Source organism: Haliaeetus albicilla, chromosome Z (genome assembly GCF_947461875.1).
Source record: "Haliaeetus albicilla chromosome Z, bHalAlb1.1, whole genome shotgun sequence".
In the NCBI taxonomy this organism is placed as follows: domain Eukaryota; kingdom Metazoa; phylum Chordata; class Aves; order Accipitriformes; family Accipitridae; genus Haliaeetus; species Haliaeetus albicilla.
Window position 1 is genome coordinate 13,907,093 of NC_091516.1, and position 23,819 is coordinate 13,930,911.

At 39.6% G+C, this 23,819-nt stretch overlaps 2 protein-coding genes across 5 annotated transcripts in view; one reads left to right on the top strand and one right to left on the bottom strand.

Annotated features, from left to right (window-relative positions):
* The window catches only part of IQGAP2 (IQ motif containing GTPase activating protein 2), a 130,846-nt gene that overhangs the window by 32,293 nt on the left and 74,734 nt on the right, over window positions 1-23,819 (bottom strand). Inside the window, exons 6-16 of one of the 4 annotated variants that reach the window (XM_069776820.1) lie at window positions 23,013-23,080; window positions 22,534-22,647; window positions 18,404-18,582; window positions 17,658-17,745; window positions 16,937-17,100; window positions 16,330-16,417; window positions 13,657-13,820; window positions 12,972-13,132; window positions 10,882-11,006; window positions 8,566-8,729; window positions 11-101 (exon numbers count right to left, since the gene is read on the bottom strand). In XM_069776820.1, the coding sequence (XP_069632921.1) occupies window positions 11-101; window positions 8,566-8,729; window positions 10,882-11,006; window positions 12,972-13,132; window positions 13,657-13,820; window positions 16,330-16,417; window positions 16,937-17,100; window positions 17,658-17,745; window positions 18,404-18,582; window positions 22,534-22,647; window positions 23,013-23,080 (1,406 nt within the window). The remainder of the gene's footprint in view (window positions 1-10; window positions 102-8,565; window positions 8,730-10,881; window positions 11,007-12,971; window positions 13,133-13,656; window positions 13,821-16,329; window positions 16,418-16,936; window positions 17,101-17,657; window positions 17,746-18,403; window positions 18,583-22,533; window positions 22,648-23,012; window positions 23,081-23,819) is intronic. The other 3 variants (XM_069776821.1, XM_069776822.1, XM_069776824.1) reach the window with 3 other exon arrangements.
* On the top strand, window positions 1,619-6,199 carry F2RL2 (coagulation factor II thrombin receptor like 2). The gene is made up of 2 exons (XM_069776825.1): window positions 1,619-2,312; window positions 4,009-6,199. The coding sequence occupies exons 1-2, from the start codon at window positions 2,255-2,257 to the stop codon at window positions 5,094-5,096; spliced, it is 1,146 nt and encodes a 381-aa protein (XP_069632926.1). The 5' UTR covers window positions 1,619-2,254; the 3' UTR covers window positions 5,097-6,199.

The window sequence follows — 23,819 nt, forward strand, 5'->3', positions numbered from 1 at the left end:
TAATGCTTACAGATTGCCGCTTCTTTTATATTGTTATTGGCATCACTGATTCCCTTTTGTATTTCATCCAGCCACAGAAGCTCTGATTCATCTTGGGATTCCTGGAAAAAAAGATAGAGAAAAGCCTTGAAAAAACTGAATTATAACAAAAGTTGTCTGAACGTACTGATGGAGCTCCAATATACAATCTATTATTGCAAACCCCTTAGACACTAAAAAGAATTTAACTGTTTAAAATCAGCAATAAAACATGTTCATATTTTATTTACTGACTTGAATAAGCTCCTGTTCAAATACAAAGCTCTGCAAGTTTTCACGTATAGAAGACACTATCCTGCTAAAGATCAATAAAAATTTTGATCAAAGCTAGAAATGTTTTCATTTCCATGATGTGTAGGCAAAATAATCTGACTGTCAAGTAAAACCACACATTATCAGGTAGCACTGTGATAGCCGCATAAAGATGCCAAAGCAGAAGACGGCAGAAGGCTGGTTTGTTTCAGAATCCCTTATTTGGAAAGGATCCACATGTACATGTGAATACACATTACATTAGAAAATAACAGCAAAAACTGTCAGAGAAAGACAGCTCAGCTTTAGTAATGATGACTTAGCTCAGGTGGCAAATGTTTCAGGAATTAAGCAGCAGAGCAGGTCTCACTATTCCTACAGGCTAAAAATGCATGGCATTAAACCCAAGTCAAAATAGAAGGTGCAGGGAAGGGGGCTCAGCATCCCCACCAACCAGCCCTGCTCTGGCTGCCGAGGTTCACAGGTGAACCAACACTTCAGCTGAGAAAATAGGGGTTTGGAGCTAAAGTGACATTTAAAATGTAATGAAGTAGGTGGGGCAACAAAATTCATTCTGAAGAGGAAAGAGGAGTGCCAGGTCTATAATAGACTAATGATGAGAGAAATTGGAATGTATTCGATAAAGATCTAGGAGTATATACACACAAATACTTCAGGAAAAAAAAAACTAAACCAGAAACTCTTTCAAGCTAAAACAGTGTGGACAAAGAACCAGCTTCACAATGAATATCCCTGGTTTTGCACCCAACTCCAGGCCAAAAATCCAACAATTCTGTTATCTGCAGAAATTACAAAGAGAAGACAGGGTTAAAAAACCCTAAAGACAGACTCTTCAGTTTGCATCATATATGTAAACAAGGTAGCAGAATATCTAAATAAAATCAAGTAGTGTCAGGCAATCGCATAACAGTGGACACACACCACAAGTTTTTCTAAGAAGAAAGTTAAAGTTAACATTTGGGAGAGTGTATACTAAATTCCCAAACTAAAGCTGATAATTTTGAGAAAAGGATTGAGAAACTGAAAAGAATTCCTTATCTGGCATCCAGCTTTTACACACTAAATACAAAAACAGACACAAATACTGCTCTGGAGCCAAGTACAGCTTATACCGAGCCTCACTGCTAGCTTGGAAGCCAGACTGAGAGTTGGGCTAATTTTGTCTGCTGAAGCAAGCTGTTGTTATTTGTCATTCAAGGAAGGGGAAAAAAAAAAAAAAAAAGGCAGAGAAAAAGGAAGGGATCAACAAAACACTAGATGAAAATAGGGGAAAGGTTTTAGAGGCTGCAGGCCATGGAGGGGTGGGAACTGTCCGAGCAGAGCCAGCAGCTGGATCGAAGGAACAGACAGCTAACAGTTGGTAGGGAGGTACACGGGAAAAGCAGAGCACAGTTTTCTTAAGGCATGTTTCTGTGTGTGGCTTGCTTTCACCTTTGCATTTGCTAAACTGAGATCACCACACTCTTCTCCAAGCCTGGCTTCTTCCTTGAGAAAGGTACAGAGTTCAGCAACACGTCATTTCGGATTGTGGATGAGACCCTTGAGGATTTACTAAACATACCCTTTGATTTTTCCATAAAACACCTTTTTTACCCTCAAATAGCTGTATGTACAAATTCCAGTAGATCCCCCCCCACATTGGCTTCAGGCTCATGGTAAATTAGGAGTTAAACTGCTGCTGTAAAGCAATTTTATCTCTGTGTTGGGCAGAGGCTGAAACTGAGTCATGTGTGCATATTTGGATACGTCACACCCTCTTGCTGTAGTAGACAAAGAACAAACTAGCTCCTTACCGTAAACCTCATGCCTACAGGATGCTTCTGGAGGACAGATCAATCATTCTTTAGTCCCTTAGAGAGGGGAAAAAAATCCCCCACAAAACACCTTTCGAGATGAACTAGATCAGCATCGTTGTTTGGCTAGCTGGATATCACGTACTACAATGAAGATACTGGTTTTCACTGGACTGCTCGCTCTTACCTCCAGTCTTTTCACAACAGGTGAGTCCTCCTTTCTGTATCTATTCCTTTTTGATAGTGTTGGCGCTTCACCAGCTTGAATGGGTTGTACATGCATGCTTACAGAAAACTATAGTCTAGGAAGTCTCACTTAAGGCAGATTTTTATTCTTCCATTTCAGTGACACCTTACCTCCCCACAGTCACTTTCTATAAGGAATTTTATTTAAGGGATCTTTCTGTGCTTACTGAGGACTCGTCTTCTCTCTAGTATTTCTGTAGTGATATGATAATCTTAAACCTGTAGAGTCTTGTTCTTTCTGCTTTAAAATGTTCAACAGAATTATGACCACAGATGGTGCTATTAGAAGGAAATGCTCAGATAACTATTGTGACAAAAATAACCAAAGGAAATAATCAAATAATAAGCCCATTTTTTAAAATCACTAGAATTAAAGCTGTTTTCAAACAAAGCTCATTTTTAAAAGTTAATTTTTATATATATATATATACACACACATATATGCATGCATGCACATATATGTCTTTTAAAGAGTGACTAAAATTCATGTTCTGGATTAACCGTCCAGAAAATTACTAAAAGGGATGCAGTCTACTAACTATCATTTCAAAACATTCTACCATAAGTCTGCCAGTAAGCATTGATAAAACTGTTTTCCATATTTTATTCCAGTATGGAAGAGTAAAAGAAAAACGCACATGTTTTCATCCAAATTTGAGTTTGCTTCTGAATTCCAGTTTCAAGATGCATGCTCTAAGCTTTACACTAAGTCTTTCTGCATTAAACACAGCTAAGAAAGATTTTAAATGACAATATTAATTACACAGCTGTTTATTCTGCAAAATCTATTTTGCAACACATGATTTTAGAAAGTATTTTGAACACATTTGTGCTTTATCTGGATACATCAGTGTCTCTACAAAGTTCTCTACTAAAGACTGAGGAACAGAATATGTAAGGAACATATTAATAAAAGTGGCATCACTGACTTTGCCCACATGCTAACAATATTTACTCACTGAAAATTTTCCTGCTGCATGAAAAGGTTACCAATAAATTTGATCTAATGTCAGTCCAAGCATTTGTTTTCAGTTCTCAAGACTGACTGCCCTTCCTCATATATGAGGAGCTGAAAAGACCTGGTTTGCTTTAGTCAGAAGCTGAAGAATAACATTAATTTGATATATGAGACCAAAAAATTGAAGGTTATGTCAACTTTCTAATTTGAAAGTTTCAGCCTGTATTAGGCAAGACAGTGCTTTTTGTATCTTTTGCAGTCATGCATTTCATCTGTGAAGTGACAAGGATAGTACCGCTGTTTGCTTTGGAAATTCTGATCAAGTCTAGACCAAGGCTTCTGTTTATATGATGAATTACCAACATTGCTACTACTGGGAAAAAACCCTCTACAGGTGACAAACATTCCACAAGTATCTGATATTTTTTTGCCAAAGATTACTAAAAGCATGCAAAATGCAGAAAGATCATCTTGATGCTAAATTCATGCTAAATTTTCAAGGTTGGGTGTGAGATGACAAGGTGAAGATTATCCTTGAGTACATTTGATATGAACACCTAAAGCAAAGGAGAATGCCACCAAATCTTTTAAACATATATTGTTTTTCACATGGAGATGTTTACCTTTCTCCATACCTGAAGGTGAATTATATTGCTAATCCAGTAGTTTGTCCTTAACAATTTTAACTTTTTTTTTAAGCTTCAGAATTTTCACTGAATGGCTCTGCAATTAAAACAGTGTCTCTTATTAAGACTTTCCGCGGAATTTCAGCAAGAGACTATGATTACATCCCCCCTTATGCTATAGAAGGGGAGACAACGACCATCCATATCACAGAACAGAAATGCTCTTCAAAAAAGTCAAATGACTCCACCTTAACAGAAGTGAACAACACCACAGTGGAGTACCTGACCAGTTCTCTGAGCACCAAGCTAATACCCGCCGTCTACCTCAGTGCTGTTTTATTGGGTGTACCGTCTAATGCCATCATTTTGTGGATGCTGCTCTTCAGGATCCGGTCAGTGTGCACTGCCATCCTCTACACAAACTTGGCAGTTTCAGATCTGCTCTTCTGCATCATGCTGCCCTTCAAAATAGCATACCACATCAATGGGAACAACTGGATTTTTGGGGAAATCATGTGTCGAACTACCACTGTGGTGTTTTACGGAAACATGTACTGCTCCATTCTGCTGCTCACATGCATCAGCGTCAGCCGCTACGTGGCCATCGTTCACCCCTTTACCTACAAGAGCCTGCCAAAACGTGCCTATGCCATTGCAGTCTGCGCTACCGTGTGGACCATCGTTTTCTTGTACATGCTTCCACTTTGCATAATGCAGCAAAGCTATTATGTGAAACAACTGGACGTTTTTACCTGCCATGACGTGCAAAATGCCTGTGAAAAAATATCTTCCTTCCAGTTCTACTACTACATTTCTTTAGCTATCTTTGGGTTTTTAATACCTCTTGCAACTATTGTTTTTTGCTATGTCTCAATTATACGAACACTTAAGACTCATGAATGGTTCTGGTACGTTAAAGTCAGTCTTTTGATCCTTACCATCTTTGCTATTTGCTTTGTGCCAAGTAATATTATCCTTATTATCCATCACATCAACTACTACTATTACAACACAGATGGGTTGTATTCTTTTTATCTAATTGCTTTATGCCTTAGCAGCTTAAACAGTTGTCTTGATCCTTTCCTTTATTTTCTGATGTCAAAAATTAGAAGTCAATCCAATATTTATCTAACAATGGTTAAAATATCCAGGGAAAAATGAATTTATTTCTATATTTATATTATGGGAATTATGATTTTGTATGGCATTAACCAGGGCAGCAACAAACCTCAAGTGCAACAATTAAACTTAAAAAATTAAAAAGTGTTAAAAAACCCCACAATCTCAGTAAAATTTACTTCCTTCCACACACCACACAAGAAATACGCTTTTCTAGCTCTATAATTCTGTCACTCGTATTGCAACATCTGGTGTACCTAGATTCAGGGAAGTGGCTCTGCCACCTCCATTTCCTTCTGAGAAGATCACTTTCATGGCCATGGAGAAGAAACCAGGATATCAGTCACCACAGCCTCCGAACACCAGAAGAGGGATCAATAGCTGAACGGTACTTTTAGGTCCATTCATGATTTCCAAATACTTCAAATTAGCTCTCAGCCCACAATCACTGCAGGAACAGCGATATGAAAACAAGTTTTTGGCCCAGTGGAAATGTGAACAAGTAAAAGTGTCGTCTACATGCCTGGGAGCTGTCGAGCTTTGCAGAAGCTCCCTGTCACATAGCCAAGAGCAAATACTGCCCTGGATGTTGGAAATAAAGAGCCAGAGTCCCTATATGTTTAACAGCAGTAAATCTACAGCTGTAGACATGGAGCCTGACACTTCCAAGGCAGCATCTCCTATAAGGCTGCTTAACCAGCTTTGCATTGCAGACTTGTTCTTCCACTTCGTCAGTGCCTGCACTCCTCTAGCCCATGAGGATTGCTGGGAGCTAACCCTTATCAGTGTGAATCCAGGCATGTATTATTCTTGCTTGGTAAGCAAAACAGGGAAGCTATTTTGTAGTATTCTCTATTTCCACATCCTCACAGGAAACATCTAGTGTTACAAATACCGAAGCTAGTTGTGATTGATTGTCCACATTAATAAAGCAAAGGGTCAGCTTTTACATTTATGGAAACTCAAGAGCTATATATATACTAACTGTAAGTTCCTACAAAATGAGCTCAGTGGTTAGCGCATTTGTATTTGTAACTGCAGCGTGTAAGACAGCGATGAGAAAAGATGTTTTACAAAAAAAGATTTTTTTTTTACAGGAGTATTGTAAAAAACTTTACTTAAATAAAATAATTTGCACTGGAAAATGTCTTCAAGGAATTTGCATCCTGGGAAGACTCCCCCTTTTCAATTTCTTCTTGCTCCTAATTGAAGTTAGTTTTAATCATGCCATTACCTCAACATGAACAAGAACAGATTTTAAAGATAACTTTAAAATAATCAAGGTGTTATACAACTATTGTAAATACAAAAAGCGTGGACTTAACTGTAAAACCTGTGTGCCTATCACTCAAAAAATCAAATAACACAGGAACCATTTCAGAGTTTGGCACATCTGCTTAACTTCTCATGTATCCATAATACATTCCCTCAACACAGGGTCTCCCTTCCCTGGGACCTGAATACACTTGGTTTGAAATGGCCTTGAGAACTGTTAGAAGCTGTGGTTTAAGATTACAGGAATAAATAAATTCCAGGTTTGCATTTTCAGTTTCAAGCAAGAAACAAGTAGGTGTGATCTGAGATTAAGACCTGTAACGGGTACTGGGAGATTTGGGTGCAGACTCTACTTTCCCAAAGCCACCACAGCTACAGGGACGTGACAGCAGGCTGGTTAGAATAAGCAAACAGGTTTGACCGATATGTTTTTCCAGACACTGAGGAACACAGGAAGTTCACAGGCAGACCTGTCTGATCCTTGTAAATCAAATACTTCCTTTTGCCATGGCTCACTCTTAAAACATGCTAAATACAATTAAAGGCAGATCTGCTTTCTAAACAGGGCTCGAAGAGTGGGAAACAGACAGAGTTTAGTCATTGCACGATCTTTTCAATTGTGTTTGGGTTTCTTTTTTTTAAGGAAAGTTCAATCCAAATCATACCTTTAACTAAGGAATGGTGATGTCTGTGTAACTAACCGGCATAGAGAGTAAGTCAGATTAACGCATCTGAATATTTCTCTTGGGAGCACATTTAGTACAATGTCTTGCTCTCTTCCTAAAGAGGAGCAATGGTCCTGTTTACAGAGGGGATGTTTTAAGTAGCTGTCAAAGGACAGCAGAGACAAAATATCTCAGGAGAGAAAGGCCAGCAGAAGCCTCTAGGAACGTCACAAATTTTTGAACAAGAAGATTTCAAAGAGATTACACCGTTTTTGTTCCAAAACTTGGAGAGACCCCCTTGTTTCCTATCGGCACATTCACACGGGGACAGGAGTAGGCACCGGGTTTGCACCCACCCCGGGAGTGCAGCGGCAGGCAGCAGGAGCAAGACAGGGCAGGGCTGCTCTGTGCAGCCACCTGGGCACCTGCGGGCTGTAGGTCTCTGCCTCAGGGACATCCCAGCTCGCTACGCGTGCACAAAGGGTCTGGCACGTCCCAAGCCAACACTGTGCAGCCACCACCCACGTGGACACTCTCTGCATGCAAATACCAACCCTGGCCCTTCCAGGGCTGCTAAAGTAGTCAGCTTTTCAGGATCCAGGGCTCAGTGAAACCAGTCCTTACCTGGGAACCCAAGCAAGAGATTGAGATGTGCAAACGGCTTTTGAAAGCTCTAATGGTGCATTGTGGAAACACAGTTTCACAGCAGGTACCACAGGTGAGGTGGCAAGATAGCTGGAAGATATTTCTACAAGCTGAAGTTCAGTGACTTTCTCCAGCTGACCATATTACTTCAGGAACACATGTGAATTGTAAGTGTGTTTTACAAGCACTGGACATTTTAAGTGCTGTGCTAGTAGCTTTAGTTAATCCTGTGTTCAGTCACATCCTGCAAGCTGTTAGGCTGATCTTTGTTTATGCTTCCCTGAGCTGTGATGCTAACCAGGTCACTGCTTTTGGGGAAGCAGATAGCAATATCCTGCTGAGATAAGTTTAAACTGAAGGCACATACAAGACAGCCAGTTTGTTGTTGCATGATAAAGCCAGAAATACGTAAAAAATCCACTATTATAACACACCAGATTTAAGCAACTAAGGCTTCTCAAAGTACTTTCCAGAGGTTTGTTAAGGAACACCATGACTTCAGCATGACTAGGACTCCTTTCTGGCAAAAGCCTCAAGTCGCATCCATATTGTAACTACCTGCCTGACACAGTCTAGTAACTAGATCCTTGCACAAATTCGTAACTATGTCAGGGCTGCTGCTGCCCTCGGTTTGTAATAGCTGCAGCGACCTAACAGAATTAAAAATGAAGCAAGGTTATGTCAAGTCAGTAGTGACACATACGCAGAATATGTCTTAGTATTAATCCATCGAGAATTAATCCCTTTTGCCAGTCAGAATAAGTTGTAGTGGAAAATTACTTAGTGCCAGTTTGTTTTCATTGGCTTATTTACAACCCCATTGGCACAGTTAATCCGAACATCAGGGGAACAGGACAAGGACACACATGTAAGTGAAAAGAACTAGCATTTCAGTTCTGACAAACAGCAACAGTTAAGGCTCTAACCTTGCATTTCTGTGCTTTGGCGTGGTACAGAACATCCTGATAATGCCTTGCATTTACTGGTCTCACATCTTGCAGCTTGGCTGTAGGCAACAGTAGAGCTTCTAGAGTTTTCTCAGGATTTCCTTGGTCAATTGCTTCATTAATGTGGCCAACTGCAATGATTCCTGTGAAACAGAAAAGTTATTAAAGACATAGTCATGAAAGAAAAATGTAACTTATCCGATATGAGGTACAAACAAAGCAGTAACATGAAGAACAGAAAAATCAAGTAACAAGAAGCAGAGGCAGCAAAAGAAGCTGAATTTAAATTATTTTTGCTCAAAAACTCATGTGAAGATATTAAGTTATACAGTTTTCCTTTCTGCCACTCTTATTGGTTCATCTGAACCTACCTCTTATAAAAATCAAATTTATCCTACCCAAAACCCAAAACCAGACTTCCTTACTTTCAGGACAGAAGTATCTCCATGAAGCTTAAGGAAAGGCTGGGCATCACATCTAAATATGTTTACCTACATATTGGCTTACAGTGCTGAAAGACTTATTTTCAGGTGATTTCAGACCAGATTACTTGAAACCCTGATTTGGACCAATACAAACATACTGACCCCCCAGCTACGGCATTACATTGCAACTTAACCTCATTTTTTAAACTTCACCTTAAATAACCAATCTGATAATGTTGACCTTATGAGAAATCACTTGATTGTTCAGACTAGTGGCACTCAGGACTTCAGTCAGCAAGTAACATGGCCCATTGTATTTAATAAAACCTCTAACTCATTTTCTTCACAGTGGTCTCAACATCTTATTTCCTCCTACCCCCAAACGGTGCTGAAATGTGCTGCTCAGGCTAATTTCTCCCTAAAGCCACCCCAGAAGGGCACCAGCCAAGGGCTTCCCCATCTCCTGTGAGGGATGGTATACCTGCTGGCAGTGGATCATCTCTCACCAAGTCTCTCCCAGACCCACCAAAGCCCAGCTGGCAGGGTCACAGATCCATGTCCTCATAAGGCTTTGGGAACAAGCAATTTTCTGGGGTGCTACCAAAGAGGGGCCGTGCAGACATGCAGGCTTGCTTATGGAAACAGAGGCCACCCTTCTTCCTCTCTTCTCTGCCCCAAATAACCATCGCTGGCCAGAAGCCAGTGTCACTGAAACCAAGTGCAACTATTTTAATACTAAATACTGACCCTCCTAGTGCAAGACCACCTTTCTTAAGGCCTGTTTCAACTTCTAGTGACCGCAGAGATTCAGACAAAAAAGTGATTATGTCAGTCAAATGAACTGCTCAGCATCCCACCAGGCTGGAGGGCACACATTGCGAGCAAGCCGCAAGGGTCCATGGCAACCACTTGACTAGATTTAGGAAGCAACAATCCAGTTAGTTTTAGTATTTCTGTAATAGAAAGCTTCCTTTACCAGTATGAAACAGTAGCACGCATGACACCAATGGCAGTGCAGGAAGGGCACACGCACCACACATGAAGGGCACACACACTGGAAACAGCCTGCACCTTACAAAGGCTCTCAAATTATATTTGACTGCTTCCCAAATGGCAAGCAGTCTGAAAGCTGCCCTCTCCTTTCTTGCTCCAGCAAATCAGGCATAACTCAATAGACTTAAATTTTAGTTAAAAAAAAAAAACAAAAAACAAAAACCCACCATACTTCTGTATCAGTGGATAAACTTAATCCTTTAGTATTTTTGAAACCCAAATGACCAGCTATCATGTTTAGTGTAACACCACACTTTTAGGGCAATGCAGTTGCATTCAGCTTCAAAAATAAACTCTAAATCCATTTATATTAGGCAAAGTGGGAAGAAGAAGCTACTCTCAGATGCGAAATCAGGTTACCTAAAAGGAGAGCAGGACAGATGGTTGCACTGCATAACTTCTTACCAGCTGCCTTGTGAAAAACAAGGGCTTGGAAATAGTTTAACATTAAAAAACTTTTCCACAGGACACTGCCTGTAACTTCTTTCACTATCTCCTAATAAGCTTTTTGCTTACAATTTCTGCAAAATCCCCAAAGTGAGACCATCAAGTGCAAATACTGAAAGATACTGCCAAGTGGGCAGAACCATGGCATTTTTTTCAGCATCACAGAAGGCAGGCACCCTATGATACCTTTCAACCAGCCATAACATAACCAGGAATAATTCAAGGAGATTTAAAGACCAACAGGCATTCAAAATTATTGAATGCTTTTCTCTCTTGAAGAGTGTCTGTACAAGGCCATTCAGCACAGAATTTTATGTACCAAGGACGAGACTACCATCTCTGTGGGCAAGGTAGAGGAAGAATTACTTACTTTCATTTTCTTCTTGAATTTGCATAGTAACCATGTCAATGCAGTTCTGGATATCATTCCAGCTTAAATAATCTTGGCCTTGAGATGAAGCCTCTGACTTAATAGACAATAGTGTATCAGCATAACTACAAGAAGATATAAAATACAGAAGCGTACTTCATATACAAGAAACTGCCATAAAAAATTAGTCAGATGTATCATCCACCACTTAATGCCTAGTATTTTTTTCAATGAATTTCAGACAAACTCATCTCTTGCCAGAAATAATACAGGCATGCAAGCTGCCTTGCTGGTTCTACACATGCATTTCATGATCTGAAAAAATGGCCCTGTACACTAGTTCAGAGCACTTTTCCTGGCAACGTGGGATGATGGTAATACACACACTGGACGTACACTTTGCTGTATGGTGTTACAGATAAATCCTGCTCTGATTTGCCCTTCCAGCATTCAACAGCCTGCATTTAAGGGCTTCCTGAACTAGAGGTTACGTATCACTTTGCTAGTTGCCAAAAATGCTGTGCTCCATTAATTTATCAACTCTAATTTGAAATCTTATATATTCTTGAGGAATGACTCCCACTATTTAAGTGTTTTGTGAGATGGCAGTTCCTTATGTAAATTTTAAACTTGATATTTGATCGTGTCCAACCTTTTCTCGCTCCAATTCTCATAAAAAAATAAAAACTGAAGTTATAAGAGAAGCTGGCAACTTTTATTAACCTTCCCCACATCATTAACTTTTGCAGACCTCTGTCATATTTCCCCTATATTGTCTCTTCTAGGAAACACATTCCTAACAAGCTAATCTCTTCTGGTAGAAAGCCACTGAACACCATCTCCCTCACAGAACTTTTTCTAGCTTTACTGTATTCCTTCTGGTATTGTGCAGTCAAAGCTTCCTGCAATATTCAACATATGGTTGGCAGCACAGATTTACACAATGGCATAATAAAATTCTATTTTATTCTCTACTCCAACCAATTCCTAGAATTTCATTTGTATTGACTGGCAGCTTAATCTAAAGATCAGGTCACAGTAACACCAGCCAAAAAAGCTGCACTTGGACACTTTGGGGCCCATTTCTGTATATTTATAACATTGCTTCTCTTGCCCACAAGCACCACCTCACATTAGCAGAGCCCAAGTGGCAGAATAATTTTGCTCCACCTTATGGCATTCTGCTCCCTCTAACCAAAACACTGGCCTCTTATTCCTGTCCCGACTGCCCTCCCTCCAGCTTTGAGACACCTAGCAAGGGCCACTTTCAGACTCATGTCCCCTGGAAGCCTGGTGAAGATTTCAGCCACTGCTGTCGCTTTTGCCTAGTAATGCCTTCCAGCAGCAGATGGAGGTTTCCACCAGCTGTGACAGAGAGGCAAGAACCAGCCCATGCCCCCACACTCTCCCCCACATGCCAGGGGCTCAGGCCTTACAAATCATAATTTGGCCTGATATTTTTTGCAGGTACATAAGAGAGCACAGAGGTAGCAACACATGGCTGTGACCAGTCAGGCACGTAGCAATGCAAGCAGCTGGCAGCTGAGTGAAGGCTATAATTTAATCTTAAACATGCACATGTGCACAGGGTTACACTCTGCTTTTTAGCAAGCAGGACTGTGCTACATTTTTCAGACCTTTGCAATTCTCAGGCAAAAAAGGGGTCAGCCTTGTTTTAAGGGACTTCCTGGAGCTTAAGGCATTAAACACTACCTCATTCCAAAGATCTTCTTTCAGAATTGCAGAGAGGTTACTGATTAACAGTTTCCAGCTGCAGTTGGTTCACGTTTTAGTGTCTGCAAAAATTCTTGTCAGATCTTAATGTTTACTTTCTGAGGATATTTTCCCTGCACCTCACACATCCTCTGCCTTCAAACATCTGAGGTTGTGCGATTGCTTATACTTAAGGATACACAACTAGTTCAGCAATTGTCACATTATCCTTTATTAATTTATAACACAGATGTTTATCTTGCAGCTATTTCAGCTTCATAACCACAACACAGGAGAGCCCACCTAATAAAATGCCTACTTATCCTTTTTGCAGAAGTTGCCAAGTCTCACCCAGCCAAGACAAAATGAACCTTTACCGTTGAAAGCTTTCCTCTTCCAGATTATTGAAGCCAATGCATGGGTTTCTGAGATGATTCTTTATCATTAGGATGTCCTTATTTTCCAAGGCCTGGTTTAGCAACACAACAGCTGACAACATTTCTACTGCAATAGACAGTTCATCGTGTGCCAGGTAGTTCTGTAGGACAATAATGTATTGCAGTCAGGAAGCTAAATAAGCAGTGTAACAAATTTAAGTTACACAGTCTAGATACCATCAAGGAGATGGACTTGATTTAAAAAGCCTGGCAAATTTCCTAGTCACAGGCATATCAGATTAACACAACACTGGTGATAGAGTTTACTGGGTTTGCTACACCTTGAGCCTTTCATTCTTTTGCCCCACAATCCCATCTATTCTGGTCATAGCAGGGGATTACTTTTCTACACAATATATAAAACAGAGTTTTTCATTAAGAGCATGCAACAATTAAAAAATGATAGTTGATTTGTTGCAACACAAGAGCTCAGCCAGAGCAAAGTGTGTCAAGAAACAAATTCTGTGATTCAATATTGCCTATTCAAGGAAAACCATTCATGCAATACATAATACCATGGCAAGAGAATTAAGTCTCATTTTACACAACAACATGCTATGTTTGTGCTCTTTCGTGGTTTGACTACATAACATCAGCGAGCAGGTTGTAAGCTTTTCACTCTTACCACAGCATTCTGTTGTTGGAGGTTGAACAGCTCAGTCTGATAGACAGCAGCAGCAAATGAGTGAACAACAGGCAGCTGCGCCTCCGGTTTCATCAGTGCAACCAGTGTTTTACTAGGATCACTGTTACGAATTGCAGTATTGATATTGTCAACTGCTATAAGTTCTAGAGAACAGCAGGGAAAGAAAAGCCTATTAATTTTCATATGCCATTTGCTTTTTATGCCATGTAGACGGCAGTTAGGCTATTCCAGAGAGTATAATTTGCTGTCATTAGAGAAGAAACATATTTGTGTGAGATTCTTGGAGACAGAACTACTGAATGTTTTAAAAACAGTGTCTATTCAAAGGTATGCAGCAAATAAATGACTGGAAGAATTTAAGGTTTCTGGACTTTTAGATATTAGAGACTGCTTATTGTACTTTTAACCCGAAACAAGGAGCTGACCCCATCCTAGCACAGAGAAAGACCTAACATCCCTCCTGGGTTTGCTTGCGGCAGGTACTGCTGGGTACATCAGCTGCAGCGCCTCAGTCTTGCTTCACCCCAAACACTCCTCTCCTGTGCCATGTTTCCTCCCTTGCCTCCTCCTTTTGGTAGGACTTAGCTAGCTAGAACGAGCCTGTCCTGCAACACCAACAAAATTTTTATTGTTCATTTCAGGAGTCCTGGTAGAAATCAGCCAAATATGTTGGGGGATTGAGATTTTCAGTAGCTGAACTGATGGAAAACCACATGCTACAGCTTCTAGGACTTCCTCTGCATGCCAGCACCTGTTTGTTTGTCTGTCTAACAGTGTGGAAGATCAGTCCTCACAAGCACTGCCATCTAGAAATTATCCCCTTCTCTACAGCTCAAATTTCAAATTAAACAGACCACCATAAAGGAGTATAAGCATAACCCTTTTTGGTACCTAAACAACTCATCTGTTTTGCTTATTGCTGAACTGACTTCAGCAGAAGTTTGAACCCCAGTAGAAAAATGCTGAAAAACACTTCCCACTTGGGCAGCTGCAAAACTCTTAAAACACACCTTAGCTTAGTCACAGCCACTGTAATTGCACACCTGAAGGAGCCAACTCTGGAGAAACCCAGGCCAGGACGCACCCAGGAACATGTTGTACAAGGGACTGCTCTTGTCTTGCACAAAAGGAAACAACCTTGAAGGTTAGTGTGCATGAGACAGAGTAAAGAATGACAATTACGTAAGTGTCATTTCCATCAGCAAAATAACCCCCACCTCTTCTACCTTATCTTATGGCTTTTCTGTATATTATTATCCAGGGAATGCTTTTAGTCACCACTAACTGCTCAAGTCTGTACAGGACTGCTTGTACAGCAGACACCATCCACAGTTCACGTATGCAGCAACACTCAGATCTTACTATTACAACACAGAGACTTTGAAAACCTTTCTAAGTAACAAGGCCCACCTAAACAAGCCCCCTGTGTCTCATCTCATTTGCTCTGAAGCATAGTCATATGGGGCCATTTTGTGATTGACGGGTCTGTCTGTTGGTTATTCCTGAGGTTAGAAAAAGGAAAGGTTCTCAAAGCTACAGCGTTCATGCTTTTTTTAGAGAAAAGACCAAAGAGGAAAAGAGTCAGAGTCCACTAATGGACTAGACGAGCTCTCTAGTTAATAACCAGCCTACTGATTTCTAATTCAGGAACTGAGCATGCAACTTGCAAAACACACTTTACATTGTTCACATTCCAGTAACAAAACAACTATTTTTTCCTTTTCAAACCAGACATAAGAAACAAGTTGCTCTCCAGATTGCTGTTATGGCTTTTCATACACCACATTTTTCCTTCTCATTTCCTTTACCAAGGAACAACTCTTTTAGAGGAAGTACTGCTTACCATGCCTAACCAATCTAAAATAAAATAAAGTTTGACTTGCTACCGCAAATGTATCTTCTGGCTTATGTTGACCTCACAGTACAGCCTTTAAGTCACATTATGAAAGCAATCAGCCTGGATTCAAAGCATTGGAAATAATACCAGAGACAAAACAGCCACTAAGCCATGCCTAGATGTAGCATGAAACGACAGCATTTTAACGAAAGCTGAACTTCCTAGCAAAGAAGTTCCCAGTCAAAAGCAGGAATACATGCACTGCAAATTTAGATCCCCCTTAACTATATTTTTTACAAACTATAACTTTTATCTTGTGACATTCTTAATAGGCTAAGAACAGGTCAGATTTAGGTATGTGTGTCTAAAAGTAAGAATAATTTTCCTCTGTGATGTGATTGCAAAATATTCTTCCATGTGATCATTCTATTTTTATTTTTCCATGTGATCATTCTATTTTAATTCTACAAGGATGGTCATTGCTTCCCAGTGAGAATTAATACTGCACTAATAAATATTTGTTCAAGCCATCAAGCCATGCATTGTCTTCAGTTTTAGCCAATGTGTTTACCAGTGGCTCAAGTTATTCAAAGAAAAAAGTGTTAGCTACCTTAGATAAGGATATATCCAATGCAGCACAGATTGATGACTTGGCAATTGTGACACCGAGATGAACACTTACGAAAATAAAATGCAACACATATGGTTTCAGTTTAAGAAACCTTGTTTACATGCAAGAAATGGTAGATTCAATTAATCAGCTTAACATAATTAAACAGTGATGGTAAAGAATGAGTATTAAAACAGTTACTCACTAAGCTTGTGAGCCTCAGCTTCCGCATTGGCAACACTAACTTCTTTCTGTATTTCACTTTTGTCGAGCATATTTGGAACCCCTGCTATCTAACAGATCAGAAAAAAAGATTTAATTATGCTTTTAAGTTTGATGGGAGATAAGGGATAAAAACCCTTTGACAGGACACTAGGATTTGATTGTACTATCCCCTGTGCATCAAATACAATGTCACAGTAAACACAGCATTAATCTGTCCCTGTGATTTTCATCTTTCTCAAAATGATGGGTTTTCTTCTTAAAACCCAACTGACTCTCATTTGCTGTTAATGATTCAATATTACCTTTTGTTGTACTCAGGTTATAACTTGTTTTCAAAACAAACATAGTATTAGGGGTTGCATGCTGTATCTCAAATTTTCATCTTGTATCTTAGTAACTACTTACAAGGGCATCATGCTCTTTAGAGCAAATGCAGCTACTCTGATGTCAATTAGTACAGTAGTTATTCTAAAACCTTTATAAAACTGTTTCATAAGTGATTCTGAAGGCAGATAAAAGCAATTTCTCTGGATTAAGATCAGCTAAGAAATGCAAACTGATGTGTAGTATCTGTTCCATTAAATTACCTGCATTTTCTGTTCTTTAGAATCACACAATTGCAATAGGTACCATGAGGAATTTTGCGGCAGAACTTCAAATAGGCTCAGAGCAGGACGGTTCAAACCTGCCATCAGTGCCACTTCATCTTGCCGGTCAATAGCCTCATTCACTTGGACTAAAGCTATGTGAACTGAAATGAAAACAATGCTTATAAACAGCAAATACGTTTCTGTGAAGAAGTAGTCCATTGCTGTCAGCATCTCACTTGTTATAAAAGCCAGTGAGGGTGGCAATCTTTATCCAGCAGAGGATTATCTATTTCAAGACCAGTCCTACAAAGGGAGTCTGGCTCTGCGCGAGCCTGTGTGGGAGCAGATCGACCACTGCTAACTGGAAGCTTAGGAATGAATTTTGGCTCTATATAGAAGAGGGGGACAAAATTTACAGTATTCTGCACACAAAAGGAATTCAAACATAAAGAAACAGAGCAGGCAACAAATTATTTGATTCTGAACTGAGGAATCCTTACAACAAAAACCACACACACAGACGTTAACCCCCCAAAGATTAGTAGAGAAGGAGCAGCAAGAAAAAACTGTTGTAGACAGACATTAGCTACTTCTGTATATTTCATAAAGTTTCCACAGAAACATTTTGTTTGTTCATGTGGATTCAGGTCATGTTCAGCTGGAATCTGGGAGATCATGTGTTATGTGCACACTTCTGTAAGGATCCAGAATAGCTTACTGTTTATCTTATTGATATTGCCTTGAATCTCGGCTTGTGTCAGCAGCTCCTCATAGACGTCTCTCTCTTCTTCAGAGATTGTTCCATTCTAAGAAAACAAAATTGTTGCTAGTACACACAAATCTTTGCAGAGAGAAAAGTTATTAGTGGGAGTCATCAAAACTGCATCAGCTGAAATATTTGCCGGATGTATTTGTAAAGGAATTTGTTGACCACATGAACTAAAAAAATCAGCACTTCATGGTAACTGGCTGAGCAATATTTAAAGCATTTTCTGCTTCCTGTAAAATAGCCATGTAAATATAATGTAGCATTGTTCAACTACAGAAAGCATTAGCTCTTGTGTAAAAAACAAAGCAAATAATTTCACATTAAAGATCTCTGGCAGAAGTAATACTTTATCCTCAAAAAAGGTATCATTCTTTTTGCAACTTTTTAAACAGAAAATTTGGGTTTTTTTCTAAAGCAGTTGATAGAGGAAAACCAATCTTTATTTGTTTTTAGTCTTCCGGTATTTTATCCTTTAGTCAAAGTTAAGCTACATCATACTCATAGTAATCATATTATAAAAATGGCTGTCAGCTTGTTGCATTGCCATTATTTATCTTATTTAGCTTAAAAGTGGGGTTTTTTTCCTAATTATACTAATTTTAAAAATTAAGTTAATTTTTAAAACAGTAATACTACAGCATGAGAAACAATATGAAGGAACATGTATAATAAGAGCCCTAATAAAATACCACTACCTTAAGTCTTGCATTTGATTCTTTTCTCCTTTTAGCTTCAAAGAGTTCATTCTGATAGTCCTGTGCAAGTTCCTCATCCACATTTAGCAACATGGCATTTGGGTTCCTCAGAGTTGCAATGGTTTGCTCAGCTCTTCTCCTCTCAATAGCTTCGTTAATTGCTATTACTGCTGCATGCACTAAAATTAAAAGCACAATCCTAAACTTCAGGAAGCAAAACATATTCAAAACTGTCACTGTTTCTTCTGATTTATTTGAAATGAATGTTTAATATATGTTCAACAATTTACATATTCCCCTTCAAACATCCCACTCCTAAAGTTTCCCCTAGACTGCAGCAACAAAAGCACTCCATGTTTGCTCAAATGTGGCACACTGCTGTCCGTTCCATGTTCACCCTTCTCCCAACTAGGGGTTACTATTTTACTGACAGAAAATAAAACATGAGGTACATTTTATTGTCCAAGTCTTATGTCATTTAGATGGCAATTATATGTAAGAATTGAAAATATTTTTGGTAGTTTTTCCTCTTAAAGCTACTTTCATGTCCATGAAGATACAAGACACATGAAAGTATTGTCTAAACTAACTACATCTGAAGGATAGTACACAAGAATAAGGAAATCCAAACTCCATGAAACTTGTCCTCCAGAATACATAGTTAAGATTCCCCAGGCAGGGTGCAGCCCTGCACTCCACATCTAAGCCTTCTTGGGATGAACTGGCTCCTTGTCTGAGGATCTCTATGAGCAGCTGGGGAACCAGAGAGACAGTGATGTAATGGCCATTACTTCTATCACCTGCAAAACCACAGGGCAGCAAACTCCAAACAGGGCGAGAGAATACCCAAAGAGCTTTGCAGGGTTCCCAAAACATTACTGCACAGGAAAAAGGGAGTAAGTGTCATAGGACTCACTACAGCTATTGACCAGCTTAAGTGTTAAACCTTTCCTTTGAGAAAACAAGAAAACTTCAAATACTAAATAGATGCTTGACTCCAAGATTTTGGGAGTCAGAAATGCTCTTGTTTTTCCACATAGCAAATTTACATAAATGTACACAATTAAAACCACTTGCAGCTGCATTAGGTGTAGAGTGATGGCTAACACACCCTTCCGAGGTATTCCCTGCACATTTTTGGCCCTAAGATCAGTCTAGACTAAGGACTTCACTAGAGCTACAGTTTGTCTGGACCTTCATGCCACAAAGAGACCCCAACAACTGTCTGGTGGCACATTAATCTCAAAGATTTTACAGACATTTCTATTTAAAATGTAATTCCTAATAAATGTTTATCTAGATCTTACCCTAAAGGAGGAATGCAGCAACTCCCCATTTATCACCACAGCAGCTTGTCTAGGATTTACTTTCATGCCACCAATGAAATGTGTGAGGGAAAGCACAAATGCCATCTTTCCTTATTCGATCAGCATTTAATTGCTATGTGGCCTTGCACAGTTTTGCTAAACTGGAGAAAAGCATTCAGTAAAAAGCACTTTTCTGCATCAAGTTCAACTAAGGGCCTATATATCTGAGTTTAGAGCCTTCAGTTTCTTTCAGTAAATAAAAGAAATGAAAGATGTTTGTCAACGATTAGGAAATTTGAGTTTTTAGAAAAACAAAGGAGTGTGCAAATTTAGGGAAGAAGAACAGAAAGGCAGACCATTGGAAACTCAACATGGGCAAATGAAGCATGAAGTAAAGTTATACGCTCTCAGAGGAGGCAGTTACTGGAAAGACTTGACTAGCTGTTGGTGGATAACCCATTGCTTAGCATTAAATTCATGCTAGAAAGTTGTTCTAAAATTATTTTGCTCTAGCTCAGTTCAGCACAGCATCAGATGGGAAACAGAATCAGCTGGCATGGTGGAGGAGAAGCAGAGAGACAGACTGGTTCCTTTGACATTGAACTTTAGAAACAGGGCAAGTTCATAGTGGACATTAGGAAAAGGTTCTTCACTGAGAGGGTGGTCGGTCACTGGGACAGGCTCCCCAGGGAAGTGGTCACGGCACCAAGCCTGTCAGAGTTCAAGGAGTGTCTGGACAACGCTCTTAGTCATATGCTTTAGTCGTCCTGCAAGGAGCAGGGAGTTGGACTTAATGATCCTTGTGGGTCCCTTCTAACTATGACTCTATGAACACCCAGATCAACTTCAAGGAGCTAAGAGAAGAATGCTGTTCTTAGACACACATATCACCCCCAAATGCTCATATAACAAAACACATAGGAAAGATGTAATCTCTTCCACAGTTGTGTAAGAAGTCTCACTGACATAACTGGAGCTAACAAAAAGTGGTCAAAAGACAGGTTCAAGGTTAGGAGAGAAGTGAACAGGTATTGGTGGATGTTGTGAACCCATCTACCAAGAGAAACAGTGAGAAGCCTTATTGGACTTGAAAGAGCAGTCTGGAAGCACAGAATAATAGAGAGGGTTACCTGCAGAATAAGCTCCCTTTGAAAGCACTTAAGCTTACTCTTTGTATGCTGATTTCTACTATTGCTGACAGCACAGGAGGAGTCATCAGCAGCTGTTTCACTTCATATCTCCTTTTGCTTACTCCATTTCGGAAGCAGGGTAGTAGACCCTTTCCTTTTGCAGGATCTCCATGTCCAACGTCACTAGTGCACGAGGGTTCCCATAGCAGATGTTTCCTGTTCTGGGGCAGGGTGTGTTATCTACAGCACACTCCTTGCCCAAAGGGACAGGACCAGCATCAGGAAACACTGCTTTTCTATGGAAGACTGAAAACTCTTCAGAAGTTAAAGGAAACCCTACACACACTATAATAAGCTTTCAGAGAAGGAAGTTGCAGCCCTTTCATCTTCAGAGGAGGAAGGAAGCTCCCTGGAAAAGTGCTTGGTAGTCATTAAATCTCTGAAAATTTGCTAAAAAAAGGAGACAAACTACCCCTACTTCCAAAGGCAGTATTTTAAGAGCTAGCTTTGCAGAAGCATGCACATAGGAAGCTATAGCAGGCTCCAGAATATACAACACAGAATGCGAATCAACATCAGGAAGTGTGTTTTAAGTTAAGGTCTGGCAATTTCAACACACTAAGTAACATCATAGATCAGCTTGTTTCAATTATGCTACTTTGCAAGGTTTAACAAAGTTGCAATGGAACTTCATTATAATGCAGCTTTTATACCCTCCACATCCCCATGTACAGTCTAGGGCACTGTTACTGGTTTGTATCAGTGACCCGCTGTGCCATTGAACATACTCAAGCCAGCCCTTCTGCTCTTCAATTTGCTCCTCTGAAAAAGGCTAGGATTTTGAACAAAATAACTAGACTTCAAGTGTGGATTTAAGGGAACACACTTCATTTCATGTCATTTAAGGTCAAGCATTTTGTTGTTGTTGTTGTTTCAAATGTATCACTTCATTCCACAAAAAACTGAAATAAAGAAAAAACGCATTTACAGCTGGATAGGCTCAGGCAGCAAAAAAGCTTTTAATTTTGTTTTTGAGTGGAAGCTGTTCAAGGCAGACTCAAAAGGACCATAACTGTGCATCAATCCCTCTAAAAAGGAAAAGCTTACTTCAGATGCACCAGCAGGATGTGCCCTCCAGCAAGGTTCTACCATGCTGTGGGTCTCATGCCAGTGGTCAGATAGATTGAAAGCTGCCCATGGAGGCAAATGGTTCCTCCACATATGCACCACCATATGCAAGAGAGTTGTCTATCTGGAACAGTGACTTTTCCTCACACCAGCCTGATGGGGTGTTTGAGGAAAACTGCCAACACAGAAAGGAGGCACAGAGAAGACCCCTTGTTCCCACAGCTGTCTCCACTGTACTGCCTACAGTGCAGAGGCACACGCAGAGCTCAGTTCGTCATTCTAGAGGAGCACTAGCTACCAAAGCATTAAACCCATGCAAAAGATTGTAAGAAATCTTTGTCTCTGGTATCACTTCCTATGGTTCAATAGAGATGCTCAAAATTACAGACTGAAAAATTGCAAGAGGTCTTGCAAAAATGATGCAGTGTGATAGTCAATGAAAACTTGCTTGTTTTTCTTGTTATTTATTAAGAGGTGGCAAGCTAGGTGAATTAAAACACAGAAAATATTTTGTTAGCGTTCTATCAAATTATCCAGTAGAAAACAGAACAAGAGCCACACTTACATGCAGCTTCATCCACTGATAATTCACTGGCCAGAATCCCACCAATTTTACTAAAAGATGGCATCTGTATACCGTACTTCTCTAGCTCCTTTCGCATGTTGCTGATTTCTTCCTCTGTTCACATAAAAAAAAAGAAGTATTATCAGAACAAAAGCATAAGAATTTCATTATGGATCACCATACCTACAAATACAGGTGCAGTATTTTTGAAAGCACTTGTGGCCACAGCCTCCTAACAGTTTTTCCTCCCCATTTTGAAGGAATCCAAGATACGACAAGTATTCCATGCAAATTCACTCCCTTCTGTCCTTCAGAGACTGACATTCATTAAAAATAGCAGCCACCCACCTATTTAATTAGGTTGTGTTCAGAACAACCTTGCGGGAGGAGAAAGACCATAACAGAAAATATGTACAATGTTAGCAGATTTACTGTGTGAAGAAACCATCTAACATATGATTAGATAAGCAGTTTATTACCTGTGAAGTCCACTTTTCCCAGTAGGTCCTGGATCTGTGGTGCTAATCCTAGTTTGAACAGATATAAACTGCAAAGAAGAAAATTAGAATTTAAAGTCTTACATGTGGTTGAGGTGTTTGCTTTCTGTACAAGAAAAAAGCACTTTTATGAAGCTTGTTCATTAGCCCTTAACTTTCATGTGCTGATATGGAATAAATTAACCCTACAGTTTTCTTTATGCTATGTTTTTAAGTCTTACAGAAAGAGAAGTCTTTTTTGACCTGATGTTTCAAAGAAGCATCTCTAAGAGAGAGGCACTGTCAGTGTATCTCAGATCAGAGAGGATGTGTAAACAAGTAGAAAACCTTAGTGGAAGACAATTAAAGAAATTCAAAAGCTAGTATTGGGGAAAAAAATCAAAATATGAATGCACTTTTGTACAGCTTATAGCTTTGGATCATGTACTGGTTTGACTTGTGTTATTACATCCCTGTAATTAATAGCTGAAGGCACACAAATCACTGACACCCTTCTTACTAAGGGTAGAGGAACAAGGACCTGTAAGTCCATCCAAGCCCATCTCATATGCATGTCATTAGCTATTTAGCTTTTGGAAAATGAAGAAAGTTAAATCTGAAGTGGTCTCCGGGAACTAATATTTTTGTTTCAATATAGCATGAAAAATATCTATACTCATTACTCCCAGAGCTCTGGGGTGCTATCTGAAAAAACAGCTGCGTATATCCACATTTTCTCAATATCTTTCAAAGAAAAGGCATGTATTTACCTACAAAAGACTGGTGTTTCTATAATTTATCAGTGAAATT

Bases quoted from the DNA above. Each gene is read 5' to 3' on its own strand.
- F2RL2 (XM_069776825.1), top strand. From the start codon at position 2,255: ATGAAGATACTGGTTTTCACTGGACTGCTCGCTCTTACCTCCAGTCTT. The intron at 2,313-4,008 runs GTGAGTCCTCCT...TTTTTTTTTAAG, and splicing joins CTCCAGTCTTTTCACAACAG to CTTCAGAATTTTCACTGAAT.